Source organism: Pseudocercospora fijiensis, assembly GCF_000340215.1.
Source record: "Pseudocercospora fijiensis CIRAD86 unplaced genomic scaffold MYCFIscaffold_1, whole genome shotgun sequence".
NCBI lineage: Eukaryota > Fungi > Ascomycota > Dothideomycetes > Mycosphaerellales > Mycosphaerellaceae > Pseudocercospora > Pseudocercospora fijiensis.
This window is the reverse complement of record NW_006921532.1, coordinates 3,759,864-3,781,817: the sequence shown is the minus strand read 5'-3', so window position 1 is coordinate 3,781,817 and position 21,954 is coordinate 3,759,864. Positions and strand designations below refer to the sequence as shown.

General features: G+C 51.1%; 8 protein-coding genes across 8 annotated transcripts; 4 read left to right on the top strand and 4 right to left on the bottom strand.

The window, feature by feature from the left end:
- Positions 1-2,005: 2,005 nt before the first annotated feature.
- Positions 2,006-3,785, top strand: MYCFIDRAFT_192267 (uncharacterized protein; the record flags this gene model as incomplete). The annotated part of the gene is made up of 2 exons (XM_007923036.1): positions 2,006-3,702; positions 3,773-3,785. 2 exons carry the CDS (start codon positions 2,006-2,008, stop codon positions 3,783-3,785), a joined length of 1,710 nt encoding a protein of 569 aa, XP_007921227.1.
- A 1,729-nt stretch (positions 3,786-5,514) lies between these two features.
- Positions 5,515-7,916, bottom strand: MYCFIDRAFT_75822 (uncharacterized protein; the record flags this gene model as incomplete). The annotated part of the gene is made up of 6 exons (XM_007922221.1): positions 5,515-5,552; positions 5,737-6,670; positions 6,725-7,146; positions 7,358-7,372; positions 7,519-7,542; positions 7,814-7,916. 6 exons carry the CDS (start codon positions 7,914-7,916, stop codon positions 5,515-5,517), a joined length of 1,536 nt encoding a protein of 511 aa, XP_007920412.1.
- Positions 7,917-8,308: 392 nt separating this feature from the next.
- On the bottom strand, positions 8,309-9,475 carry MYCFIDRAFT_192265 (uncharacterized protein; the record flags this gene model as incomplete). The annotated part of the gene is made up of 3 exons (XM_007923035.1): positions 8,309-8,389; positions 8,449-8,576; positions 8,752-9,475. The coding sequence occupies 3 exons, from the start codon at positions 9,473-9,475 to the stop codon at positions 8,309-8,311; spliced, it is 933 nt and encodes a 310-aa protein (XP_007921226.1).
- Positions 9,476-9,827: 352 nt separating this feature from the next.
- Positions 9,828-10,961, top strand: MYCFIDRAFT_26335 (uncharacterized protein; the record flags this gene model as incomplete). Its single annotated transcript, XM_007921556.1, has 1 exon — positions 9,828-10,961. The coding sequence occupies one exon, from the start codon at positions 9,828-9,830 to the stop codon at positions 10,959-10,961; it is 1,134 nt and encodes a 377-aa protein (XP_007919747.1).
- A 260-nt stretch (positions 10,962-11,221) lies between these two features.
- On the bottom strand, positions 11,222-13,051 carry MYCFIDRAFT_29042 (histidine kinase; the record flags this gene model as incomplete). The annotated part of the gene is made up of 4 exons (XM_007921712.1): positions 11,222-11,434; positions 11,486-11,536; positions 11,633-11,875; positions 11,960-13,051. The coding sequence occupies 4 exons, from the start codon at positions 13,049-13,051 to the stop codon at positions 11,222-11,224; spliced, it is 1,599 nt and encodes a 532-aa protein (XP_007919903.1).
- Positions 13,052-14,302: 1,251 nt separating this feature from the next.
- On the bottom strand, positions 14,303-15,577 carry MYCFIDRAFT_148605 (uncharacterized protein; the record flags this gene model as incomplete). The annotated part of the gene is made up of 1 exon (XM_007923034.1): positions 14,303-15,577. One exon carries the CDS (start codon positions 15,575-15,577, stop codon positions 14,570-14,572), a length of 1,008 nt encoding a protein of 335 aa, XP_007921225.1. The 3' UTR covers positions 14,303-14,569.
- An 864-nt stretch (positions 15,578-16,441) lies between these two features.
- Positions 16,442-19,745, top strand: MYCFIDRAFT_159185 (uncharacterized protein). The gene has a single exon (XM_007923033.1). The coding sequence runs from the start codon at positions 16,524-16,526 to the stop codon at positions 19,701-19,703; it is 3,180 nt and encodes a 1,059-aa protein (XP_007921224.1). The 5' UTR covers positions 16,442-16,523; the 3' UTR covers positions 19,704-19,745.
- Positions 19,746-20,551: 806 nt separating this feature from the next.
- MYCFIDRAFT_209670 (uncharacterized protein) lies at positions 20,552-21,305 on the top strand. Its single transcript, XM_007923032.1, has one exon. It carries the CDS (start codon positions 20,577-20,579, stop codon positions 21,141-21,143), a length of 567 nt encoding a protein of 188 aa, XP_007921223.1. The 5' UTR covers positions 20,552-20,576; the 3' UTR covers positions 21,144-21,305.
- Positions 21,306-21,954: the final 649 nt, after the last annotated feature.

Below are 21,954 nucleotides of genomic sequence, written 5' to 3'. Positions count from 1 at the left end.
CGTCGCTTACGTCGCTTACGACTATAGACAAGATATCTCCTTTATATTTAGGAACGCCGGAATGCCCTTATAGCTCGAGGCGTTTAACTTATATTACCTACTTACTAATTGGAATTACCTTTATACCAATTATTCTGTCTCTGCCTCCCGCTTGTATTAGCCTCTCTAAAGAAGCCTCGGCTTGTACGTAATAAGAAGTTACCTAACGATCTGTCGCGAGTAACCGTAACACTTAGGCTCTCGAGGTAGTAGACTTAATAGTATATTAATAGCATCGGAAGATAGCGGGTCTAGTTATAAAGAAGGCTATTACACTACCGCCGGTTTACATTCAATCCTTAGACTAAGTTTAGCAAACGGTGTATTAGCTCTATAGCTTTAGTATTTAGTTATAAGGACCTAAATACTAAGAGGCTTTATCTAGCGGAAGTATTTAAGGATACTAGGACCTTTGCCTATCTATTCTTGCTATCCTTCTATTATAAGGAAGTCCTTAGACTAGGGCTTACTATTCTTTACTAGCAGGGCTTATATCTCGCAATAGCGACGGATTAAGCAGTAGTTAAAGCTATTCTTAGTAGCGTAGATTATTACCTTCGTAGAAGCCTCGTTAATTAACCGTCGAATAGGTACGGCACTATTACCTATAATACTATAGTCCTTGCTAAGGTCTTTACGGTTGAAGTAGACCTATAGCTCGACGTTAATAGTATCTAGTTTAGGTATTATAGAAGCCCTTAAAGCTACCTTCTTCGTAGTAGAAGTAGCTTTAATAGTAGAAGAAGAAGCCTTCTTCTTAGTCGGCTTTAGTATAGCCTCCTCGATAATAGCCTTCTTAGGCGGCTTCTTAGCCCTCTTAGTAACCCGTATAATAGTAACTTCTTGCTTAATAGCCTCTAGAAGAGGCTCGTCTAGTAGAGGCTCGTCTAGTAGAGGTTCTTCTAGTAGAGGTTCTTCTAGTAGAGGTTCTTCTAGTAGAGGTTCTTCTAGTAGAGGTTCTTCTAGTAGAGGTTCTTCTAGTAGAAGTATATCACTTATTAGCGAGCCAATATCGCTTTATTAAGTCTTAGCGACCTTAGTAGCCTTAAATTAGACCTTCTTTGCCTTCTTCGAGGCACTTGTTATTAAGCTTGCCCGAGAAGTCCTCCTCTTACTCGTAGACTAGCTACTAGCCTAAGTAGCGGCAACCTCCGCTTCTAGCTGTTTTGCTAGTAAATAAGCATCTTTAGCGCTCTTTAGCGTACGCTTCTTAGGAGGTATAGGAGGTAGTAGTAGGGACTATCGAGGTTAGCTTTATATCTAACTTCTCGTCCTTCTAGTCTACCTTCTTACGTCCTATAATAAGGCAATATCTACCGGATCTCTTTTAGTATATATTAATCCTTCTTCCGCCGCTATAATATCGTCGGTATTATCGTATATTAAGGCGTCGCTTAGTAGTAGTGTTTCTTCGAGAATTAGAGGTAGAGGAACCGTATAGATTTGCGACAAGTTAGGCAATTCAGTCTAGTTCTACGTATCTATACCTTATAGTAGAGGCAATAGCGACGAAGATTCTTATTATATTATATATTAACTCGGTATCTTACGATTATAGTATATATTAGTATATTATACAAACCGTAGAATGCTAAGAAAGCAGAAAACAGGTATTTAGCGGGTCGACTTAGTAACTCGCTATACGCCCTAGTATCTACGTTATATTCTTACGTAATAATAATACTACTAATTAGGTCGATATCTATATTAGAATAAAGCTGCGAGCTTATAGTATTTATTAGGAAATCAATGGAATTTATTGGTACAGTATATTGGGAATGGTAGTAGAATTAGTATAATAGATAGTATAGGGGCGGCATCAGCTGCCCCGCGGCTCAAAAAGCTCAGGGTTTTTGTCGCTGAGAATAGAATATCCAGGGTCCGGATTGTTTGTTTGTTTGTTTGCAGCATGGCTCACAATTAGAAAGCATGTCTTCTCAGCATACATCTTGCACAATTAGAAAGCATGTCTTCTCAGCATGCATACACGAGATCTCGCGAGCCATCTCGTCGAGTTCATGCCCTCCCAAATGATGACATCTGGACCGAGGCGCGATGCAACCGGCTGCTGAGGAGCATAACCTCTAGGCTCGAGGCTCTACGCAACATTATACAACCCGACGTCAAGAAGTGGTGCCAACAGCGCCGCCCGTGTCATGTCTCTCGCCCAAAAGCCGAACATTGGTCGACGATCGATCCTGCATGGCTGCCAGACGCCAAAGCAAAAGCTCACCAGCAAACGTCGTATGCGGGGAAGACGAAAGCCATCAAGCGATTCAAAGCCGGTGTTGAGGACGAGAGAAGAATCTCCAAGACCTTGTTGACTGTGCCGAGTCCTTTCGTGCAAAGACTGATGCAGGCTAACGTCGACGACGCAAGCCGCAGCCGCACAACCATCACGAATCGCGACCAGACGCCTTTCAATGCCGGCTCGGAAAAAGCTGTGTGCCCGAAGCGACGTCGTTCGAGGCAGCTACCGCTCAAGCCATGTTCAGCGCGAGCAGGCGCCGAGGTGGCACTGATGGCAGCTTGGGAGCATGTACTTCAGAGCACCAAAAGCGAGTCGCGCAACCGAAGCTTGGGCGCTCGCTCTCTGCTGTCCACTTGCCTTCGCCAAGTACCCAATTACATCGCAATCGACGAGCAATACAAGGACGATGAGGGCGACGACCAAAAATCCTCTGATGTGCTTGGTGTGCTCGAGGAAACGATGAGCAGTTCGCATGGAGCCGGATGGTTAGGCCTGCGAGTAGTCGTCCGTGCCCAATGCGTCTCACAGATATGCCAAGCTGTGTCCGATGGCCTGCTCTCGGACGGCATTATTGATCAACTGGTCGATATTTGCTGCAAGTGCGATGCTATGCCTGAGGCCGAAGAGATCTCTCGGGCATGTCTCTCGAGACTGCCGCATTGGAACGCAGCTCGGGTTTGGAAATTTTGTGATGGCCCTCTTGCAGCTACTATGACCGAACGACTTCTGAGTCAATATTCGCAAAAGAGTCCCACAATTCTTGCAGAAATGATTCGCATGCCAGAGATCCTGAGAATGGTTCTGGCATCCACGTGGACGATTGAAGATTTGAGTCCTGGCACAGCGAGCTTGCTCCCACATTGGACTACCCTAGATCTTCAAGCGATCGACCAGCAAGAGATCACAGCAGCGCAATCGAAAGCCTTGTCAAAAGGAACATTGGACATGTATTCGAAGCTATGCGCAATGACCTTGGCGGGCTCCATGGTCTCAGAAGGTCCCGATTCACGGGTATTGCATAGGTTGGCACATGAGGCTGCGCTCGGTGAAGGCGGCAAATCATATTGTCACCTGCTCCACCACCCTGTGGCGCACGCCTGTCTTATTCAAGAAGCTTTGTCCTTCACTACGCCCTCGGGCCTGACCCCATTCATGGACAGCATCCGGACGGTCAACGATCACAGATGGGACCGGAAATGGAGAGATGCTTCAAATACCTTCACAGCGGCGCTTGCGGAAGATCTGGCCGCACTCAGTGATCAAACTCGACAGCCTCTAGTAGGCCTGCTCATTGACCGGATTTATGAAAGTTTGGAAAGTGAAGCAATGCCAGCTTTGTTGTTCCAGTCGTTGCAAGACCTAGCATCACGAGCCGTACACGCCCTTTCGCCACGACTGGAGCAGTTTGAAGCGTGCGACTATATGGACAAGGTAGCAAAGATCATGGGGTATAGTCGAACAGAAGAAGCTGCTTCTTTCAAGACGCCCCACCTGAAAGACAAGCGAAGAAAGCTTCGTTGGGAGGACGACATCGCCGAATGGATTTCGAGGACACCATTCACCCCAGCCGTTGCTTCCTCTGACCTACGAGATGACAAGGAGAATGGCGAGCCCTCTGAGGACGCACAGTCTGAATCCGACGGGCTCGTTTTGCGTTCACCAGATATCCTGGCCCTCACCCCAATTCCTGCCGCAGCTAAGAAAGCGCAGAAAGCCCCTGCAAGACGAAAGCGAGAAAGACCAGCTCTGGTCCAGATCGATGGGTACGCGCATCCGCAAGTCCTTATTCCTGCATCCAGGCCATCCAAGAAGCGACGGCTTTCAACAAGGATAGCGACCAAGCGCACTATTGAAGACAGCGAGGATGAGCTGTGCCTCTCGTGAAAGATACTGCGGGGCGAGACGCCAGAGTGCTTGTGTCAATTGCGCGATAGTATGCCACAAGTATTGGACTACAGTACAGTGCGGCGGCCCTGGAAGCAGTGATCATTTTAGCGCCACGAGCCCTCCAGTGGCCAATGCATGAACTACCTATTTGTTTGAGCCAACATGTCGCAAAACCCCTCCAGAATTTCACTTCATGGCAATTTGCAGACCGTCTCTTTCCCAGTCCTCGTCTTGTAGTCAGTCCCTTCGCTGCTTCGAATGCAGAACAACCCCTGACCACAGACCTCGTGGAAGTCGATTGCGATGGCATAAGAGCACAGAGGTCGTTCAGACGGGACCATCCGACAAGCCTCTGAGCTCGTTCAAAGCATCCACAAGCTTACCATGCTCGGCCAGAAGACGAAGACGATCGCGCTCGCGCTGAGGATCTTCTGCGAGAAGCTGAGCGCAGTGCTCGTCGTCGCCGGCCAAGCCGTCCTTGAGCGTGTCTGGAAGCATATCATGGTAGCGCGCGACCAGGCCGAAGTCAAGCTGTTTGATAACCACGTCCACAAATGCGGCAGTCGCAATTTCGTAGTAGGCAAACGGCAGGGCGAGACCCACGACTTCACGATCGTAAGGGTCAGCTCCAAGATTGTTGTTGACCCATTCGAGATCCGTAGCCTTCTTCTCTTGTTCCGGCACCGAAATGATCTTCTTGCCGTTGTTCTCGGCATTCATCGTCTCGAAATGCTCGCGCACACGGACGATTGCACGGCGTTTGCGGAGCTCGCTCTCCCAATAGGACCTCCGCTCCGTGCATTGGCGGTTCAAGGTGAGTGTACGAGCGCACTCCGCATTGACGAGTTCCTGAATGAATTCAGAGCGCCTCAAAATCAATTGCTGAAGGAGGCCTCCGGTAATTTCCATGACTCGAGCGAAGAGCTGCGTCGGCTGACGAGCGCAGAGCACATTCTGGATGGTTGCTGTGATCATCGTGCCGAAGAGCTTTTCAATTGATTGCATCAGAGTGTTGGTGATCTTCGGGAGGATTTTCTTGACTGCGAAAACCGCAAAGGCCTTCGACACTTCCGAGTTTGTCTCGCCAAAGACTGTGCTTGGAGCATTCTCGAACTTGGCGTGCACTTCCTCCAGATTGAAGGTCTCACGCTTGCTCGTCCGCGGAGCATCGTGGTTTATCTGCGGTGTGCGGCGACTGCGAGAGTCTGGTGTGATTTTCGAAGATCCTGCTACAATCGAGCGCGACGGCGTAGCTGTTCTCTGCCGCTTCTTGGAAGGCGTGTCCTGCTCCGAATCGGAATCGATCTCCTGCACAGGCGCCTCATAGCCGGGAGTGGTCAGATCGACCGTGGGCAGGCTATTTCGAATCCTGGTGCTGTATGATTTCATCAAACGTTGGTATTCGACGCGGAAGTCTGCCGTGCTCTCCGGCTCGATCTGCTTCTGAATCGCGTCTTGGACATTCTTGTATTCGATATACACGCTCAGAGCTGGAGCATCGGCCTTCTTGGGGAATCGTCCCAGCGCATCTTCAACTTCATGACGACGAGCCTCAACACGGGCTCTGATCTCGGGAAGCTCAGCTAAGATGTGATTCGTGAGCTGGGTAGAGATTGCGTCCTGCAGATATGGGATGCCGAATCGATTCGCATATGCAGCTAGGCCACCAGCACTCCAGGGTTCTTCGGCGAAGAATGCGGCTTCTTGTTGCCGAGCTTGGTCATGTGTAATGTGGGATGCCTGGTTCAGCTGCTTCTGCGAGAGCTGGCGTGTAATGAACCAGCCGTGGCCCAATGCGAAGTCCTTTCCTTGAAGGATACGCTCGAAGTTCGCCAGCCGAGCCGGCGTCAAGTCCACCAAATCCGGCTTTGTAAGGACTCCCATTGCTCGGCGCGTGGCTGACCAGTTACGGAGAAACCGAAGCGAAGTCGACGTCTCCACGTCTTGGTTGGAGGCGCAAGCCAGCAGTATCAGGGCTTTCTCGTCGCGTACGTAAATCTCCAGAAGCTTTTCGATGAATATAACAAGATGGGCATCAGACTCATCGGGTACGGAGTTGATCGCTCCAGGCAGATCGTAGAAAGACAGTTCTGGTAAGTTTGCTGCTTCGATCTTGAGGCTGATAACGTTCGGGGAGAATCCAACAGTATCTTTGATTGGCGCTGCTGTTGCCGGGTCTTTGAACATGTGGTAATCCTTGTCTGGGTTCAACACGGCCAACTGGGCGCGGCGTAGAGTTGACTCGAGCTCATTCTTGTCATGAATGACCGCAAAGAGCAGACATGAAGTCTCTGCGTCCGCCCTCCAACGGTTGAACTCTGCGCCGTGCATGCCAGCGACATAGTGGGTGCCGTATGTGTATTTGCGAAGAATACTGACGGTACACTTCCAGGGCTCTGCTTGGTCTTGCTGTGCCGTAGTTGTGATTTGAAACGGGCATTTGGTGCAAGTGCCTTCGCTGCGAGGCAATGTGATGTCGCATGTTGCCTCGATCTGCGTGGAACATTAGTGAACCATACGTAACGCGAATTAGGGTGTGTTACTTACGATTGAGCTTTTGCCAGCAGACTGATCCCCGACAACCACGAACTTGGGCAGTGATGGTAGTGTTGCGTTAATTCCGAGCAAAGAGAGACGCTGGATGACTTGAATGAGATCGCGGCTTCGACTACCGACACTTTCGAGGGCGCCTTTTGCTGGTATGCCATTTGTCATCTCCACGTCTCCATCGGGAGTGGTGGCAGCGGTCTCGGCCTGAGTCGCTGCGTCTGCAGCAGGAGAAGGTGCCACCGAAGAGACGATGCTGATAGGAGATTGTTCTCGTATGGCCATAGCAGCTTGTGCCTGCTGCTGTGCACCGTGCTCGACCTTGATTTCAGTCATCGCATCGGGCCCTGCTGGGAACGACGGATGGCAGACTGGAGGTGGAGCGATGCGTGAAGTTGGGGGTTCGTGCCAGAAGTCGGTTGCTGAAGGACGTGAAGGATGAAGTGAGGTTGACCTGCGATGTGTTAGCAGCTCGGAGATGCCTAGTGTTAGCGTCAACGGTCATGCAGATGCATGCATGCGATGGCAAGTGAGGCTTGAAGTGAGCCAGTCAAGTCCATCCAATGATTGCGAGGTCTTTTGCGAATGGCACAATAGAATAGCAGTTGGTCTCGAGAGATGGATGGTACTTACATACAAATGTGTCGTCTTGCGTGGTAGTCAAGAGCAAGAAACTTCCTGACAAGCGAGTGGGCGTTGTGACCGAGATGCAGAGAAAGGCTCATAGAGCATGGAGGTGAGCTACGTAAAAAGTGTACGGAAATGAGGAATGTTAAACAGAAGAGACAACCCACCTTTTATGCGCGCACCTCTTGGGCCTGGAAGAAAGGTCCTCACGTTCAGATTGTGAGTTCCAGCACATTCAGTCAAGTTGCGAAAGCCCTCACTTTCAGTTCAAGGCCCGTGATGCACGAAGGTTGACGCCAAGAAGAAAGATAAACACGCAAATCATGGGCGAGCCCAGCGCTGTGCTGTCTGAAAGTGTGCAGAAGCGAGGAGTCGAGGTTGATTGAAGGTCGGATGCCATTGCGCATTATACTGAATTTCACGTCAAGGCTCGTGAGCAACGCTGGCTCGACGACAACTCACAGAGACTTGGAACGTTTTGCAGACATTCGCCATAGCCAGACTTGAAGTCGCTGTGGTTGAGCGTGTACCTTCGTTGGTAGGGTTGGTGCTTGTCAAAAGACATTGTGAGCATCCATGCTAGGAGCTTCACGACCAATGATGCGTGATGCATGCAGGAGCTTAAGCAGCGCGAACATGGTATGCTCAAGGATCTGGAAGTGACGGCTGCTGGGATGCGCGTTGCCTTTTCGATTTCCTGTTCGAACGCGCGCTATCGAGAGGCCATGGACTGGCAGCTCAGACACCGATGCATGCAATCGTGGCAGGATGTTTGATGGCTTTGCGCTTCTAACACACCGGTGGTAGATTTTCTTTGCCAGTCGAGTCGTAGCTGTATTTTCACGCGAAACACCAGATTGCCATACAGTGTTTCGCGGCACATGTACGTTGTGCAAGTCCTAATTGCTTGGATCATCAAGTACTGACCAGAAAGAACAGCTTTTTATGGCTTAGACTCTAGGCGCGACGAGAGCTTTCGACGCTGAGCAAGAAGCCTTTCGGAGCGACCATGGGGAGCTTGTCGTCTTTCATTTCGATCTACCAATAGACGAGGCGTCACGAAGTCGACTATGGCGAGAATTGAAATGACCAGGTACCATGGTATCATCGACGTCTCTCGCCTGCTCTGCTTCGATTTTCTGTCCGATCGTCGTCAGAATCAAAGCTTCTCCGTCGCCGCGAATGGTCTCCTTTCTCTGCAACCTCGTCTCTTCGCGGCTCGTGTCTACGTTGACCGTCTCTGCCTGAACCTGGCGTCCCGTCTCGTTCTCGACGAGGCCGTCGTTCACCATGTCCTCCATCGCTCATATCATCACCCTCCTCGTGCCCAGAACGGCGAGATTGGTGGTGTCTCCCACTGCCTCTACGATCCTCAGGCTCCCTCCTAGAGCGATCCCTACGTTCCGAGTCGCCATCGTCCATCTCTTTCCTCCGAGATCGATGCCTGTGCTCCCTGTCGTCGCGTTTATGGTCACTCCTGTGAGACCGATGGTGGTGCCTGTGCTTTCTTTCACGATCCTGTTCTTTGGATTTGTGCTTGACCACGGCCTTCAGCGCTTCCGCAACTTCCTCTCGTTTCGCCTTGACCAGATACTCCTTCATGGGATCATCATCGTCATGATCTCGTAGCAGCTTTTGCAGTTCAACTTCTTCTTTGATCAAAGGCCGCTCATCCTCACTCTCACTTTCCGTCTTCCTGCGCTTTCTCCTGTCGTCAACCTCACGGTCCGTGTCATTTGCATCTTCCTCTTGCTCATCGCCAATACCCTCAATTTCGCCCTCCTTCTTCTTGTAGCGCGTGTGATCGACACTAATGACACGACCCATGACTCCAGCACCGCTCAAATTGTCAACAGCCAGATCGCAACTTCTCTGATCTTCGTACTTGAGAAAGCAGAAGCCCCTGCTCTTGCCCGTATCTTTGTCGCGAACCAAGTTGATGTGTACGGGATTGCCATATTGGCTGAAAATGGTCAGAATATCGCCTTCACTGAGCTCGAAAGGAAGGCCGCCGATGTAGACATATGCCGTGTCGCGATAGTCAGTGTGCCATGAAGCGTTCGGCGGGATGCATTTGTCGAGCTCGGTCTGATTCAGTCGCTCGATCTGCCGTATGGACTGCATCTCAAAATAACCCTGGTATGGCCAGAGTAGGAGTCGTTGTTGCGGGTGTTTTGGTGCTGGGCGATTGCGGTAGCCACAAATCCACAAATAGTTCTGTCTAGGTTCTCGGCAAGCTTAGCTTCGCTTCCATCCGAGCTTTCCCTTCCGCACGCGACAAATGACGCAACGAGCTCTCACCTTCGATGATACAAGCAGGCAGGGCAGGAGACGTTGATTCGGCAATGTAATGCGCTACTGCCCGACCTGACCTTGAAAGCGTGACACTCCTTCCGCTTGGCCTTGGCCTCGATAGACCTCTCTCGGATCTGGTGTCCTTCAAGAAGCGCATTCGTTGTTGTGTGTCGCCTCCAGCATGGCTCCGGCACTCCAGATCTCAATACCCACCACATCTATCACGACACCCGCAGACGGAAAACCCTATACGCAATACCACATCGCCCTGCAACTACCGCTCCGAAAACACGAGATCAAGAAGCGATACAATGACTTCCTCACTCTCAACGACGAGCTTACATCACACACCGGCAAAGCGCCTCCCGCGCCGCTACCTGCGAAGTCCTGGCTCCGACGAACTGTAAATAGCGAGGCCCTGACAGAAGAACGACGGCAGGGCTTAGAGAAATACATCAAAGCAATTTTGGAATCTTCGGATGCGCGATGGCGAAGTAGTAGTGTCTGGAGATCGTTCCTCAACCTACCGAGTGGCAGCATCACCACGACTACCACGAATGGCAGCACGTCACAACGACCTGGGAGCGCTGGAGTAGCCGTCACAGATCCCAACCAGTGGCTGGATGTGCATCGCGACCTGAAATCATACATTCAAGCTGCACGCTCCCAACTCAAGCAGCGCGAGGCCGCCACAACCGCTCAGGCCCAGCACTCATTATCAGCAGAAGCAAAAGCGAGTCTGGTCCGAGCTGCCACCAACATAGCCCAGCTAGAAGATGGATTGAAAGCCATATCTGCCGCATCAAAAGGTGATGACGCGGGCTGGGGTGGAGCCAAGAAGCTCGGCGAAGGAGAGATCAGACGAAGGAAAGATCTGATAGGAGCTGCAAAGAAAGAGGTGGAGGGTTTAGAAGGTGTTCTGAAGAGCATGGCGGCGCAAACTGCCAAAGCCACAGCTTCTGTTATGAATTCCTCTGCTGCGGCGACCAGTGAGCAAAAGTCAGAGCTTTGGAAAGGCACAAGCGCGGGCGCAAAACCTTCTGGAAGAGTTCTCGGGGGTCCTCTCAAGGAGACTGAAAGGACCAGAGAATTGGATAATTCGGGTGTATTACAGTTACAGAAACAGGTCATGCAGGAACAGGATGAGGATGTGCTAGCACTTGGAAAGACTGTGGCTCGACTGAAAGACATGGGCATCATGATTAACGAGGAGTTGGAAGTTCAGAATGAGATGCTGGGACTGGTGGACCAGGACGTCGATCGCGTGCAAGGGAAGATCGACGTGGCGAGGAGGAGAATCAAGAAGATCTCTTGAAGCTGGCTTGGATAGGAGAGTTCCAGCTCTGCTTGCTTTGCTGAATCATTACTATTGCATTATACCTCCCTGCTGCGTTCTGAGCGAGCGGGCGGCTGGATCTGGGGTATCACTATTGTACAACTGAAAGCAGATGTCGTCGGGCCTACGACGGCCATCTATTTATCGGTAATGGCAACCTTGTAACTCGAGACATTTCACACCAGAGAACTCGTCGGCCTCTGACGTTCCTGTCACCTGGTCCACGGGAGCTCAGGTCGTCAACTGACAAACTGCTCCACCTGTTTCACAAGATCCTCAATCTTGTACGGCTTCGTGGTAATGGCATCCATGCCAGCCTCCAGCGCAGCACTGCCATGCTCACTCCTCACATTCGCCGTTACCGCAATGATTGGCAGCCGATGATGCGCTCCTTGATTCGCTTCGAATGCACGAATCTGCTGTGTACAGGTAATCCCGTCCATAACTGGCATCTAAAAGCATGTCAGCATTTGATACAGGCAGCACTTCGCATCTGTACGTACCTCGATATCCATTAGCACGACATCGAAATCGGATTGTGCTGGAGAAATTGTCTCCGTAGACGACGGTACTGGTTTTCGTCGAATTGTTGTGCTGAGGACTGAGTCTACAGAAGGTGTCGAATTCGAAGCTGTCGAAGCGGTAGAGACTGGAGATGGTCGTGAAGGAGGAGTGGTCATTTTGAGCTTTTCGAGTGCTTCTTCGCCATTTATCGCCACCGATACGTCGTAACCTCGTTTTCGAAGCTGATTTGAGAGGACCTTTGCATTGATTGAGTTGTCCTCGACGATGAGAAGCTTTCGAGGGGCAGCTTTGTCCTTATTCTTGAGAGAGTCTTTTCTTATTATGCCCTGTCCTCGCAAAGGTTCCTGGACGGGCAACACGGCTGCTGGCTTAGTAGCAACAGGAGACTCGCAGCTAATGGATACCTGAAGCCCTTTGGTTGCCTCGACAGAAGGGACTTGAACTGATACAACTGGCTCGGTGGCGCGCTTTACTTCGATGGAGAAGACGAACTTCGATCCGACACCAGGCTGCGATGCCACACCTATACGTCCTCCCTGCAATTCGGTCAGATCACGCGAAATAAAGAGGCCTAGGCCTGATCCGCCGTATCTGCTCTCAGTCTTCGGATTCTCTTGAGCGAAGCGTTCGAACAGACTCGCCAGCTCATGCTTCTCCAGTCCAGGGCCCGTGTCTTCAACACTGCAGACTAGGTACAGAGATTTAGCCAGATCGTACGGCTCTGGGAAATCGACAGGCTTGCGAGCTTGGCGAGGGAGGACACATTGCACTTCGTCACTGGCTTTGCACGCTGGACCATGCGTCGCGCTCATCTTAACGGTAATCAATCGCTTGCTCCTGTCCTTTACCACCTTGATCGCGTTGGTGGTCAAGTTGATCAAAACCTGCAAAAAGCGACCAGGATCCATCATGAGCCAGTCCACTTCGAGCTCTGCTAGAGAAGGGTCAATGTCCAGTTCGAGGTCAATGGCAGAAGCTCGCAATTCTCGAGTAAACATCCTAAGCGCTTCTTGAACAAGTAACTTCGGTTGTGTCGGTTGCGGGCATATGTCGACAAGACGCGAGTCGAGCTTCGAAAGCGTGAGGACATCTCCAACAATATTCTTGATGTGTTGGGTACAATACGAAATGGTCTGTGCTGCCTCGAGAACATCGTCGGTTGGGCCAATGGCTTCTTGCTTTGCAGTCTCAATTATGTCGTCTATGCAATGGGTCATCGCTGACAATGGATTCCGTATCTCATGGCTGATCAAGTCGATGAAGCGCTCTTTCTGCTGCCTCATCTCCACAGCCTCATACATCCGCTTCCGCAGGAACTCCTCCGCGTTCTTGTGAGCAGTGATGTCTATGAGCCAGCACATAGTATGCTGCTCATGATCTGATTCCCTATACGCCGATACGAGTACCCAAGAAGGGCTGGGCTCGAGCGGACGCGGGCTTTCGAGTGGGCTAGAGGCTTTCTTCGCAGGCCATTTCTTCAAACGGCATTCGAATGTGAACGAGTCGTCTCGAAACGCGCCAGTATCGAAGTATCCTTGGGCCATAGCAACGTCGTCAGGATGAAGATAGGCGAAGAAAGACTTGGCATCTTCAGGTGCCGCCATCGTGTCAAAGTATGCCTTGTTGGCCCATTCGACTTGGTAGTCTTTGTCGAGCGCCGCTATACCCACAGGGGCAAAGTCTGCGAACTTCTCATAGCGTTGCTCGTGAATTCGGAGTTGTTGCGTAGCCTCCCATAACTTTTCACAATTGCATGTCTTGCCAGAAAAGTGCTGTTCCAATCGAAGAATGTTTGAAGCTGTGGTATTGGCCGCACCTTTGATAGCGTTGCCGAACTCTCTTGCTGCCGACTTGCTACGCTCTCTTCTCGGTGGCACTTTGTCGTTGTCTTCTATGCTGACGAGGCTCCCAGCAACGAAACCATCATCTCCTATGATTGGCACGAGTTTCCAGTGATATGTCCTCTCTTCCACAAAGCCAAGTCTCTCTTGTCTGATTCGTTGATTCTTGATGGTCACGGTGATTCCGTCTAGGGCTTGCCTCTGCCACACTGCATCGAGGTCGGAACATAGGTCGGAGAGTTGGCCGGTTACGAGCTGGCCCTGGAGTTTGGGATGCTTGTTCCCAATGAGGATAGAGAAGGGTTCATTGTAAACAATCGCAGTATCCGCGCCCCAAAGCACTGCCGACGGTGCGCTATCAGCAAGACAGATGAGCACCATCTGACGCAGAGACGCGGGCCAGTCCAACATAGGGCCAAGACGACTGGCAGTCCAGTCTACATTTTCTCTCGTACATCGCTGGAAATCGGAGCTCAATCCCAGATCTCTCGTCCAGTCGAAGCGTGTCATGGAATTGGAGCGACGCCTCACCAGGTTGACCATTGCAGATGTTGCTGTTGCAATGCTCGGGGCCAAAGCCAGGCTTTCGCACGGGAGCGAGAGAGGGAGACGTGTCGACGAGGCAGCTGGCATCAGGCACGAACAGCAGCGAGTGTAGCGGTATGTCCGCTGCTAATAAAAAGCCTCAGGACACATTGCTTGGGTGGTGCGGCTGTGCTGGGGCCTGGGGGGAAACATCCCTAACGCATACAACAAGATGCGGTTTTGGCGATAGCGAACACGAACCTGGATGAGGCGCAGGGAGTCAGGGACTGGATACGGTCCCGAAGACGCAAGCTTTGCAAACAACAGCCCGAACCGCCGTTTGCGCGTTGCGCTGCGGCGCCGATTCGCCATCGTGGCGCCCGGGGTCTGCAATCCTGCAATTCTGCTTTGGAAGCCGATCAACGATTTGAAAAGACACCGTTGTTGTTATGCCAGCCAGCTGTACTGTACATCGATATATTCTGCACAGCAATCGCTCAAGCTTCATCTCGCCCGTGAAGACAGTGTGGAGCCTGACTTGAGACATCGAACACGATCACGACCTCCCGCTCGGCATTTCCGAAAAGAAAAGAACCGCACAAAAATCGACAGTCTGATGACACTGCTAGGTTATTGACTCGAGAGGGAAGCCCGCAAGGTTCTCATCAATGCCCCCGGTTGATCTCAGCCCGCAGCTCACTGCACAGGCATGCCGAGCCACTGCCGCAGTCCAGGCATGCCCCTTGGCAGAAAATATACTGTGTAGATTGACAAGAACGCCACTAATAGACCAGTGACTTTTTCAAACCAAGTGTGAAAGTACGCTGCGGTCATGAGCAGCATCCACCAACTCAAGAATGCCACACCCAGGGCTGCCTTGACGCCGAATCCCAACTCGTCCCTTGTGTTGGTGTGCGCCGAACGTGCATCCACCTCGAACGAAGCACTTCTGGTCAGGCCATCCGGACCCATGACTCGCCTCTTCTCTCGAAGCCCTTCTGTCCGCAAAACAGCTGGCAGAAGCTCAAGCCATAGCATTGCGCTTCCGAGTATGAGGAGGAACACGTGTCCACTGATATCATGACCGCCTGCCCACTGGCCGCCGACAGCCTTACATGCGGCATGCGAAAAGACCTCCTTCACGTCTCCTCTTTCCATCTTCTCATCCAAGGTGTCCGATAGTACCTGGTTACATTTTCCACCCGTCCACCGAAAGCTTCGATCAATGATCGCTGGTCCAAAAAACCACTGCGTGACGAAGATCCAGATGACTGTGACGCAGATGTACCGTAGTATCGCTTGTATACGTCTCTTGGTGAGCTGTGGGCGAAGTGGAGGCCCCAGCGATGAATGCGAAAAGATCAAGAGTGTGAATGCGAGCGTGATCCAGAACCAACCGATCTTAACAAACCAGACATTGAAGACATTGCTCTTTTTTGCGAAATAGCTAGGCGCGTTCTGGGGATCATACGATTGCGCGTTAGGCAAGTATGTCGCATTGCGACTCGCGGGGTGTATTGTGCTGAACAAGGAACCCAGCAGGAGTGTTGCTGGATAAATCGCAAGGAGCGCTGCTTCGAGAGAGGTGGGCAGGAAGGGCGAGCCGCTTGGGGAGTCTAGTCTGTCGGCGGCTTTTCTGATGTCGCCGTTGGATATGGGTACGTCTACCGAGACCTTCTGAGGCGGCCGCCGTTGAGTAGCCATAGGAAGAGAGTGAGGAGTGCTCTGCGCGAGCGTGGGTTGTTTCGCAACTTGAGGTGCTCAAAGTGTAGTGTATACCGGAGTAAAGGTCAAGCTTCCAGAAATCTGGCAAGGGGCAACGTCATTCTTTGCAAATCGAAAGCCGGGGGAGGGGCGCGGGCGAGCAACGTTTTCACATGGCACTTGGCACTTGGCCTCACCTCAACACTGCTTCTACTACGCCTCTCAGTGAGATGTTGCAGTTGTTCGAATGTTACTTTGCTGGTCAATGAGCTTCTGGAGCCATACAGATCACGGCTCCTACACGAGACTCGCTCGTAAAGATGATCTGCAAGTTGCAACTAGCGGCTTTCAAGTCAATATCTCTCAATTTGATCATACGACGCAACCTTGGTCCTTGTGAGGGTCCTTGTCTTACACTTCCATAAGAAACGTACCAGTAGATGAAGGCACACTACCATTCAAGTTGCCAGATTACGAACAAAACGTTTTCTCAACCTGACATCTTTCATCTATGACTGGAGACCGTCATAACGGCTGGCAGTATGGAAGATTCGATCTTGAGTGAATGTGGCCCCAAGGCCAGATCTGATATTCGGATCGTCTTTTGTGTCAAGACTCGTTAGCGACACTGCGACAGAAAGAACGTTAGTAGCCATTATGAAATTACCTTGTGAAACTCGAACAAACGGCAATGCTTTCGGCTCCGAACTGCTATCGAAGTGAATGAACTAATGTAAGGCATTAAGGCATTCTGACGCTCAGGGGACCGCATGTGATCATTCCCGTCGCGTTCGCCAAGTCAAGCTCGGCGCGAGCTTCCACCTGTAACAGTGACCAGAACAGCAACCTCACATGTCGCAAAAGGCCAGCATCCGCACGCGAATACACACTCTACTCAGGCGAGAACGGCGAACACACTCAACGAACGCGATATGATCGAGCGACAATGAGATTTACCAAGCCATCGTGGCTGATCCATGGAGGCGAGAAAAAGGATCACGAAGTATACAGCTGCCATGTCTCGCCAGACGGCGCACGCCTGGCGACGGCAGCTGGTGACGGACACGTACGCATATGGAGCACGGAGGCCATCGTGAATGCTTCAGAAGACCACAGCAATATCGAAAATGGCGATGCGACACAGCCTAAGCAGCTCGCGTCGCTCTCCTACCACTCCGGCACTGTCCACAGTGTGCGCTTCAGCCCCAACGGCAAGTATCTTGCTTCGGGCGCCGACGACAAAATAGTATGCGTCTACACGCTCGACCCGGGTCCGCCGGCGCATGCGACGTTTGGCAGCAACGAAGCGCCCCCCGTAGAGAACTGGCGCATTTTTCGCCGCTTGATCGGACACGACAACGATGTGCAGGATCTAGGCTGGAGCTGCGACAGCTCCATCCTTGTCTCCGTTGGCCTGGACAGCAAGGTTGTCGTCTGGAGCGGCAGCACGTTTGAGAAGCTGAAGACACTTGCTCAGCACCAGTCGCACGTAAAAGGCATCACCTTCGACCCAGCCAACAAATACTTTGCGACTGCAAGCGACGACCGCAGCATAAAAATCTACCGGTTTACCTCACCCCCACCCAACGCCACCGCCTACGACCAGACCAGTAACTTCACCCTCGAAACCACTGTCTCTGCACCCTTCAACACCTCGCCGCTGACCACATATTTCCGAAGATGCTCATGGAGCCCAGAAGGAGCGCACATAGCTGCTGCAAATGCCGTCAATGGGCCTGTCAGTTCTGTGGCAATCATAAATCGAGGAAGCTGGGACAGCGAGATCAACCTGATCGGACACGAAGGGCCCGTCGAGGTCTGCGCGTTTTCCCCCAGACTATTTTGCAGAGAGCCGCCGCCTGCGGTAATCCCAAAAGACTATATTTCGCCTGGCGCAGTGACTGTGGTAGCGTGTGCAGGACAAGACAAGACACTTTCAGTATGGAATACGAGCTTCCCGCGACCTTTTGTCACCACGAGTGAATTGAGTGCCAAAGCGATCAGCGATCTAGCCTGGAGCCCCGACGGCGAAACGCTGTTCTTGACAGCACTGGATGGCACGATTGCGGCCCTGGTCTTCGAGAAGGGCGAGCTTGGCTATCCAGCACCCGCTGGCGAATACGATAAGGCACTTGCCAAATACGGCGCTGGTCGCAGAGTTGGCATTGTCGAAAACACGGATGCACTGTTACTCGAAGAGCAGAGTAAGGACGCCGAGATGAATCGAGTGGAAGGTCGAATGGGTGACCTCATGGGCGATGGCGCTCAGGTGAACAGCCAGGCGACTATCAAAGAGCCGGTCACAAATGGCCTCACAAATGGAACTACTGCAGATCCACATCCGGCGCCTCCAAAGAACCCACAGGCCGAACGCATCGATAAACTGAAACAGCGAGTGACTATCACGAAAGATGGAAAGAAGCGAGTCGCTCCGTTGTTGCTCTCATCTTCTAACCAGGGCGAGTCGAATCTCCCGCGACCCCAGCTTCAAGCTGCAGTGAAGCACGGAGCTGCAGCCTCGGATGAGCCAGCTAAGGTTGTTGATGTCAGCAAGCCGTACGAAGGGTTACCCAAGGGAGGGCTGGCCAGTCTGTTGCTGGGCAACAAGAGAAAGTACGCGGAGATGGATGGCGACGATGAAGAAGGAAAGATCAGCGAAAGGCGAGTGCATGCTGCACAACAGACTGGCGCCACGCCTATCGTGCACAACACTGAGAATGGTCTTGTCCCTGCCAGCTCCGCGACAGGTGTCAGCAAGCCTGTTGATGTGCCGGAAGTCTTGCGTCCTGCTATAATCAACCCGGTCACAACAATCAGCCAAACGAGGCTTGCGGTACCTTTGGTACGAAATGTCATTCTGCGACCTCTCGATCCCCACAGAATTAGCAACGAGGGCGATCCGCAGCCAAATGGCGACAGCACTGACAATGATGCATCAATTGTCTTCGAAGCCAGAAATGCGTCAGGTCCGTCACGGACCGGTCGTGCACAAGACAAAGAGCCCACGCGAATCACATTGACAAGGAGAAGCCAGACGCTATGGCAAGACTTTCTCCCGAGAGCTGTGTTATTGATCACTGGCAATCGCAATTTCTGGGCCGCGTCATGCGAGGACGGCAGTGTTCATATTTGGACACCTGCTGGCAGAAGGTTATTAAACGCCTGCGTGCTTGAATCGCAGCCCGTGATTCTAGATTGTCGTGGCTGGTGGCTCCTTGCCGTGACTGCCATTGGGCAGTGCTATGTATGGAACATCAAGACCATGAGTTCACCACATGCGCCTGTCTCTCTTGCGCCGGCGCTGGACGCAGCAGTGCAAGCCCAACAACCGCATCTGACAAACGGACCCAGTGTGATGTTCGCACGGCTGAACAGTCAAGGCAAGATAGTGGTGGGTATGTCGAATGGTGACGGCTTCGCGTACAACCCGAACATGTACTGCTGGCAGCGCTTAAGCGAATCATGGTGGGCCGTCGGATCACAGTACTGGAACACCACAGATACAAGCATTTCAACTGTCGCCTCCTCTACCAAGACGAGTTCTGCCAAGTCTTCATCTGGTCAGGGCACTTTCCTCGATGAGATTCATCCAGAGAATATATCGGCCGGAATAGTGCCTCTACTTGAACGAAATACGACTTCACAATCGCTCTTGAAAGGCAGAGCCTACTTCTTGCAGCGTCTGGTGAAGCAACTTCTGTCTGCTGAAGGTTTCGAGGGATTCGAATCATCCGTTTCCATTGCCCATCTTGAGAACCGCATGGCAGCAGCTCAGTCGCTCGGCGCTAAAGACGAATTCCGACTTTATCTCATCATGTATGCTAAACGCATTGGCGCTGAAGGCCTCCGAGGAAAGGTTGATGAGCTTTTGAAAGGCCTGATGGGGCGCATATTTGCAGTAGAAGATGGATCCGACGAGACTGACGTTGGTGTTGAATGGAGTACGGGCGATGAGATCGTCGGTTGGAAGCGTGAAGATTTGCTTAAGGAAGTGGTAATGGTTCTAGGCAAGCACAGAGATCTCCAAAGGATAACAGTGCCATACGCACGTTATGTTGGCGTTCTGGACACAACGCCTAAGATCGTGAATGGCGGAGACACTGCTATGATCACGGACGGGTCCTAAAGCGGTCTTTGTATACATGTAGTAATCCAATGTAAGAACAGGTGATTTTTCTGGTCGCATGCCGAGATGGCGTGCTGTGGGCTAGCAATGGACTACCTCTACCCGAATGCATACTCCTCAACTCACCATTACCGTAGCATGACACCAAAAACGTTTGTGGAAGGGCGCGGCGATGGACGCACATGGAGTCCGTAGCTCACTCCTTCACTGGAGTGAATGCTTGATGAGGTTGACGAGCAGCTGGACCGGGCCGTGGAAAGCTTGGCTGTGCATACTTTCACGAAGCTTTCATCAACATTGACATCCTACCTACGCATCATCGCAACCGCAAGATCCCAATCGGCTTTCGAACATGGCCGAGAAGTGTTGACCATCTCCTGAACAAACATCTTTGTCTACATCTTTGCTCATCTGGGCTTCCGTGAGGTACAGGGATCAATCATGGCTTCCTTGAGAGCTCAACCCCTACCTCGCGCCACTGCAAGGTTGGTAAATCCTTTGAGGCCTTGTTTTCAGCGGCGATGGGCAACCGAAGCGAACGATATTGATGGCATGCTGAAGAAGAAGACAAAGTGGGAGGCGTTCCCTGACGCAATTCGAAAATTGGCCGTCTTTGCCGAACATGCCAGATCTCACAACTATCAAATTCCTTTGCTATCAAAGGCCCAGTCTGGTGGCGGAGAGTTTGACCAGAAGAAGGCGTATCATATTGCTGCCGCTATCAGACAACTTCGCGAGATGAATGGCGAGGTTGTGGCTGGGCGCAAAATCGGCTTCACGAATAAAAACATTTGGCACGAATATGGCATCGATGAATCAAATTGGAGCTACATGTACCAAAACACCATCATCGATTTACCAAGCTCCGAGGAAATGACTCAAGGAAAGACAATGCTCGCAGATCTGCGCAGCTTGAATGCCATGGAACCTCGTATTGAGCCGGAGATTATATTTGGCCTTAAAGGCGTTCCTCAACCGGAAATGAATGATATCGACATCCTGTCTTGTATCGAGTGGATTGCTCATGGCTTCGAGATAGTTGCCTCAGTCTACCCGCACTGGAAATTTACTGCAGCAGACACTACTGCGGCATTTGCGCTACATGGTCTTCTGCTTGTTGGGCCCCGGAAAATGCTTCGAGGCAACGCAGACGCAACATTACTGCAAAGTCTTCAAGATTTTGAGGTCCGCCTATATCATTATGGAAAGGAGCTAGACAGCGGCTATGGGCACAATGTGCTCGGCAGTCCAGTAAAAGCCTTGAGGCATTTAACTGAGCTTCTGGCGAAAGATGAGTACAGCAAGCCATTGGAAGCCGGTGAGATTATCACGACAGGTACATTGACAAGAGCTTTTCCGATCCAAAATGGAGAGCATTGGAGTACAAAGCTCAAAGGCATAGACCTGCCGGGCTTGGACCTACGCTTTCGCACGGAATGAGACTAGATCAGTGCGGAGCTAGATTGCATGGAAGTTGCAAGAAGTTTTGCAGGTGTCTGTATATCAGCAACTCGCGCTGATTGGCTCGACCCACTTTTACCCCTGTCCTACCCCCAACCTCGAGTTGCTAGCAACTCCCCTAATGAATTTGGTTGAAATATGCTTCAAATTCCAAAGGGCTTTAGGAATATAGTAATTTCTACTAAGGTTGCTAGCGATAACTTAATAAAGCCAAAGTTAACGTATAGTATAGCTGTTACGCTAAATTCGAGGTATATCTACTTGCTCTTACCCTTATTGTTATAAGAAGGGTATATTAGCAGGTAGATAGGGTAGTAGTAGGTACGAGTAGTATTCGATAAGGATCTAAGAGGAGAGGGAGGAAGGTAGGAGAGTTAGCCTAACGCTAAGCGCCAAGCCCTACCTAAGGCACTAAGACCCTAGCTTTACTCGGCCTAATTATATGCCAATTACGTATAGCCTCTTTGGCTCTAATATACGCTTCCCTTCTAAAGGCCGCGCCCTCGTAGCCTATCTATATCCTACGACCTCTATTACCGCTAACTTAGCTAGTCTAATAAGCTACTTAGCCCGCGCTAAATTAAACACTTAACTACCTAATTATATAACTATATTAAACCTTACCTCTAATAATACAATATATAACTCTAACTGCGCTACCTCTATATATAATAAACTATAAAGTAATATATATCTACAAGAATTAAAGGCCTTCGACTAATTATAATACGAGCGCGTCTTCCCTACTATAATAGGTAGACGTACGAGGTATTATAGCACTGCCTCCGTT

What these genes read in the sequence shown, in the direction of transcription:
- MYCFIDRAFT_159185 (XM_007923033.1), top strand. Translation starts at nt 16,524, where the DNA reads ATGAGATTTACCAAGCCATCGTGGCTGATCCATGGAGGCGAGAAAAAG.
- MYCFIDRAFT_209670 (XM_007923032.1), top strand. Translation starts at nt 20,577, where the DNA reads ATGACTCAAGGAAAGACAATGCTCGCAGATCTGCGCAGCTTGAATGCC.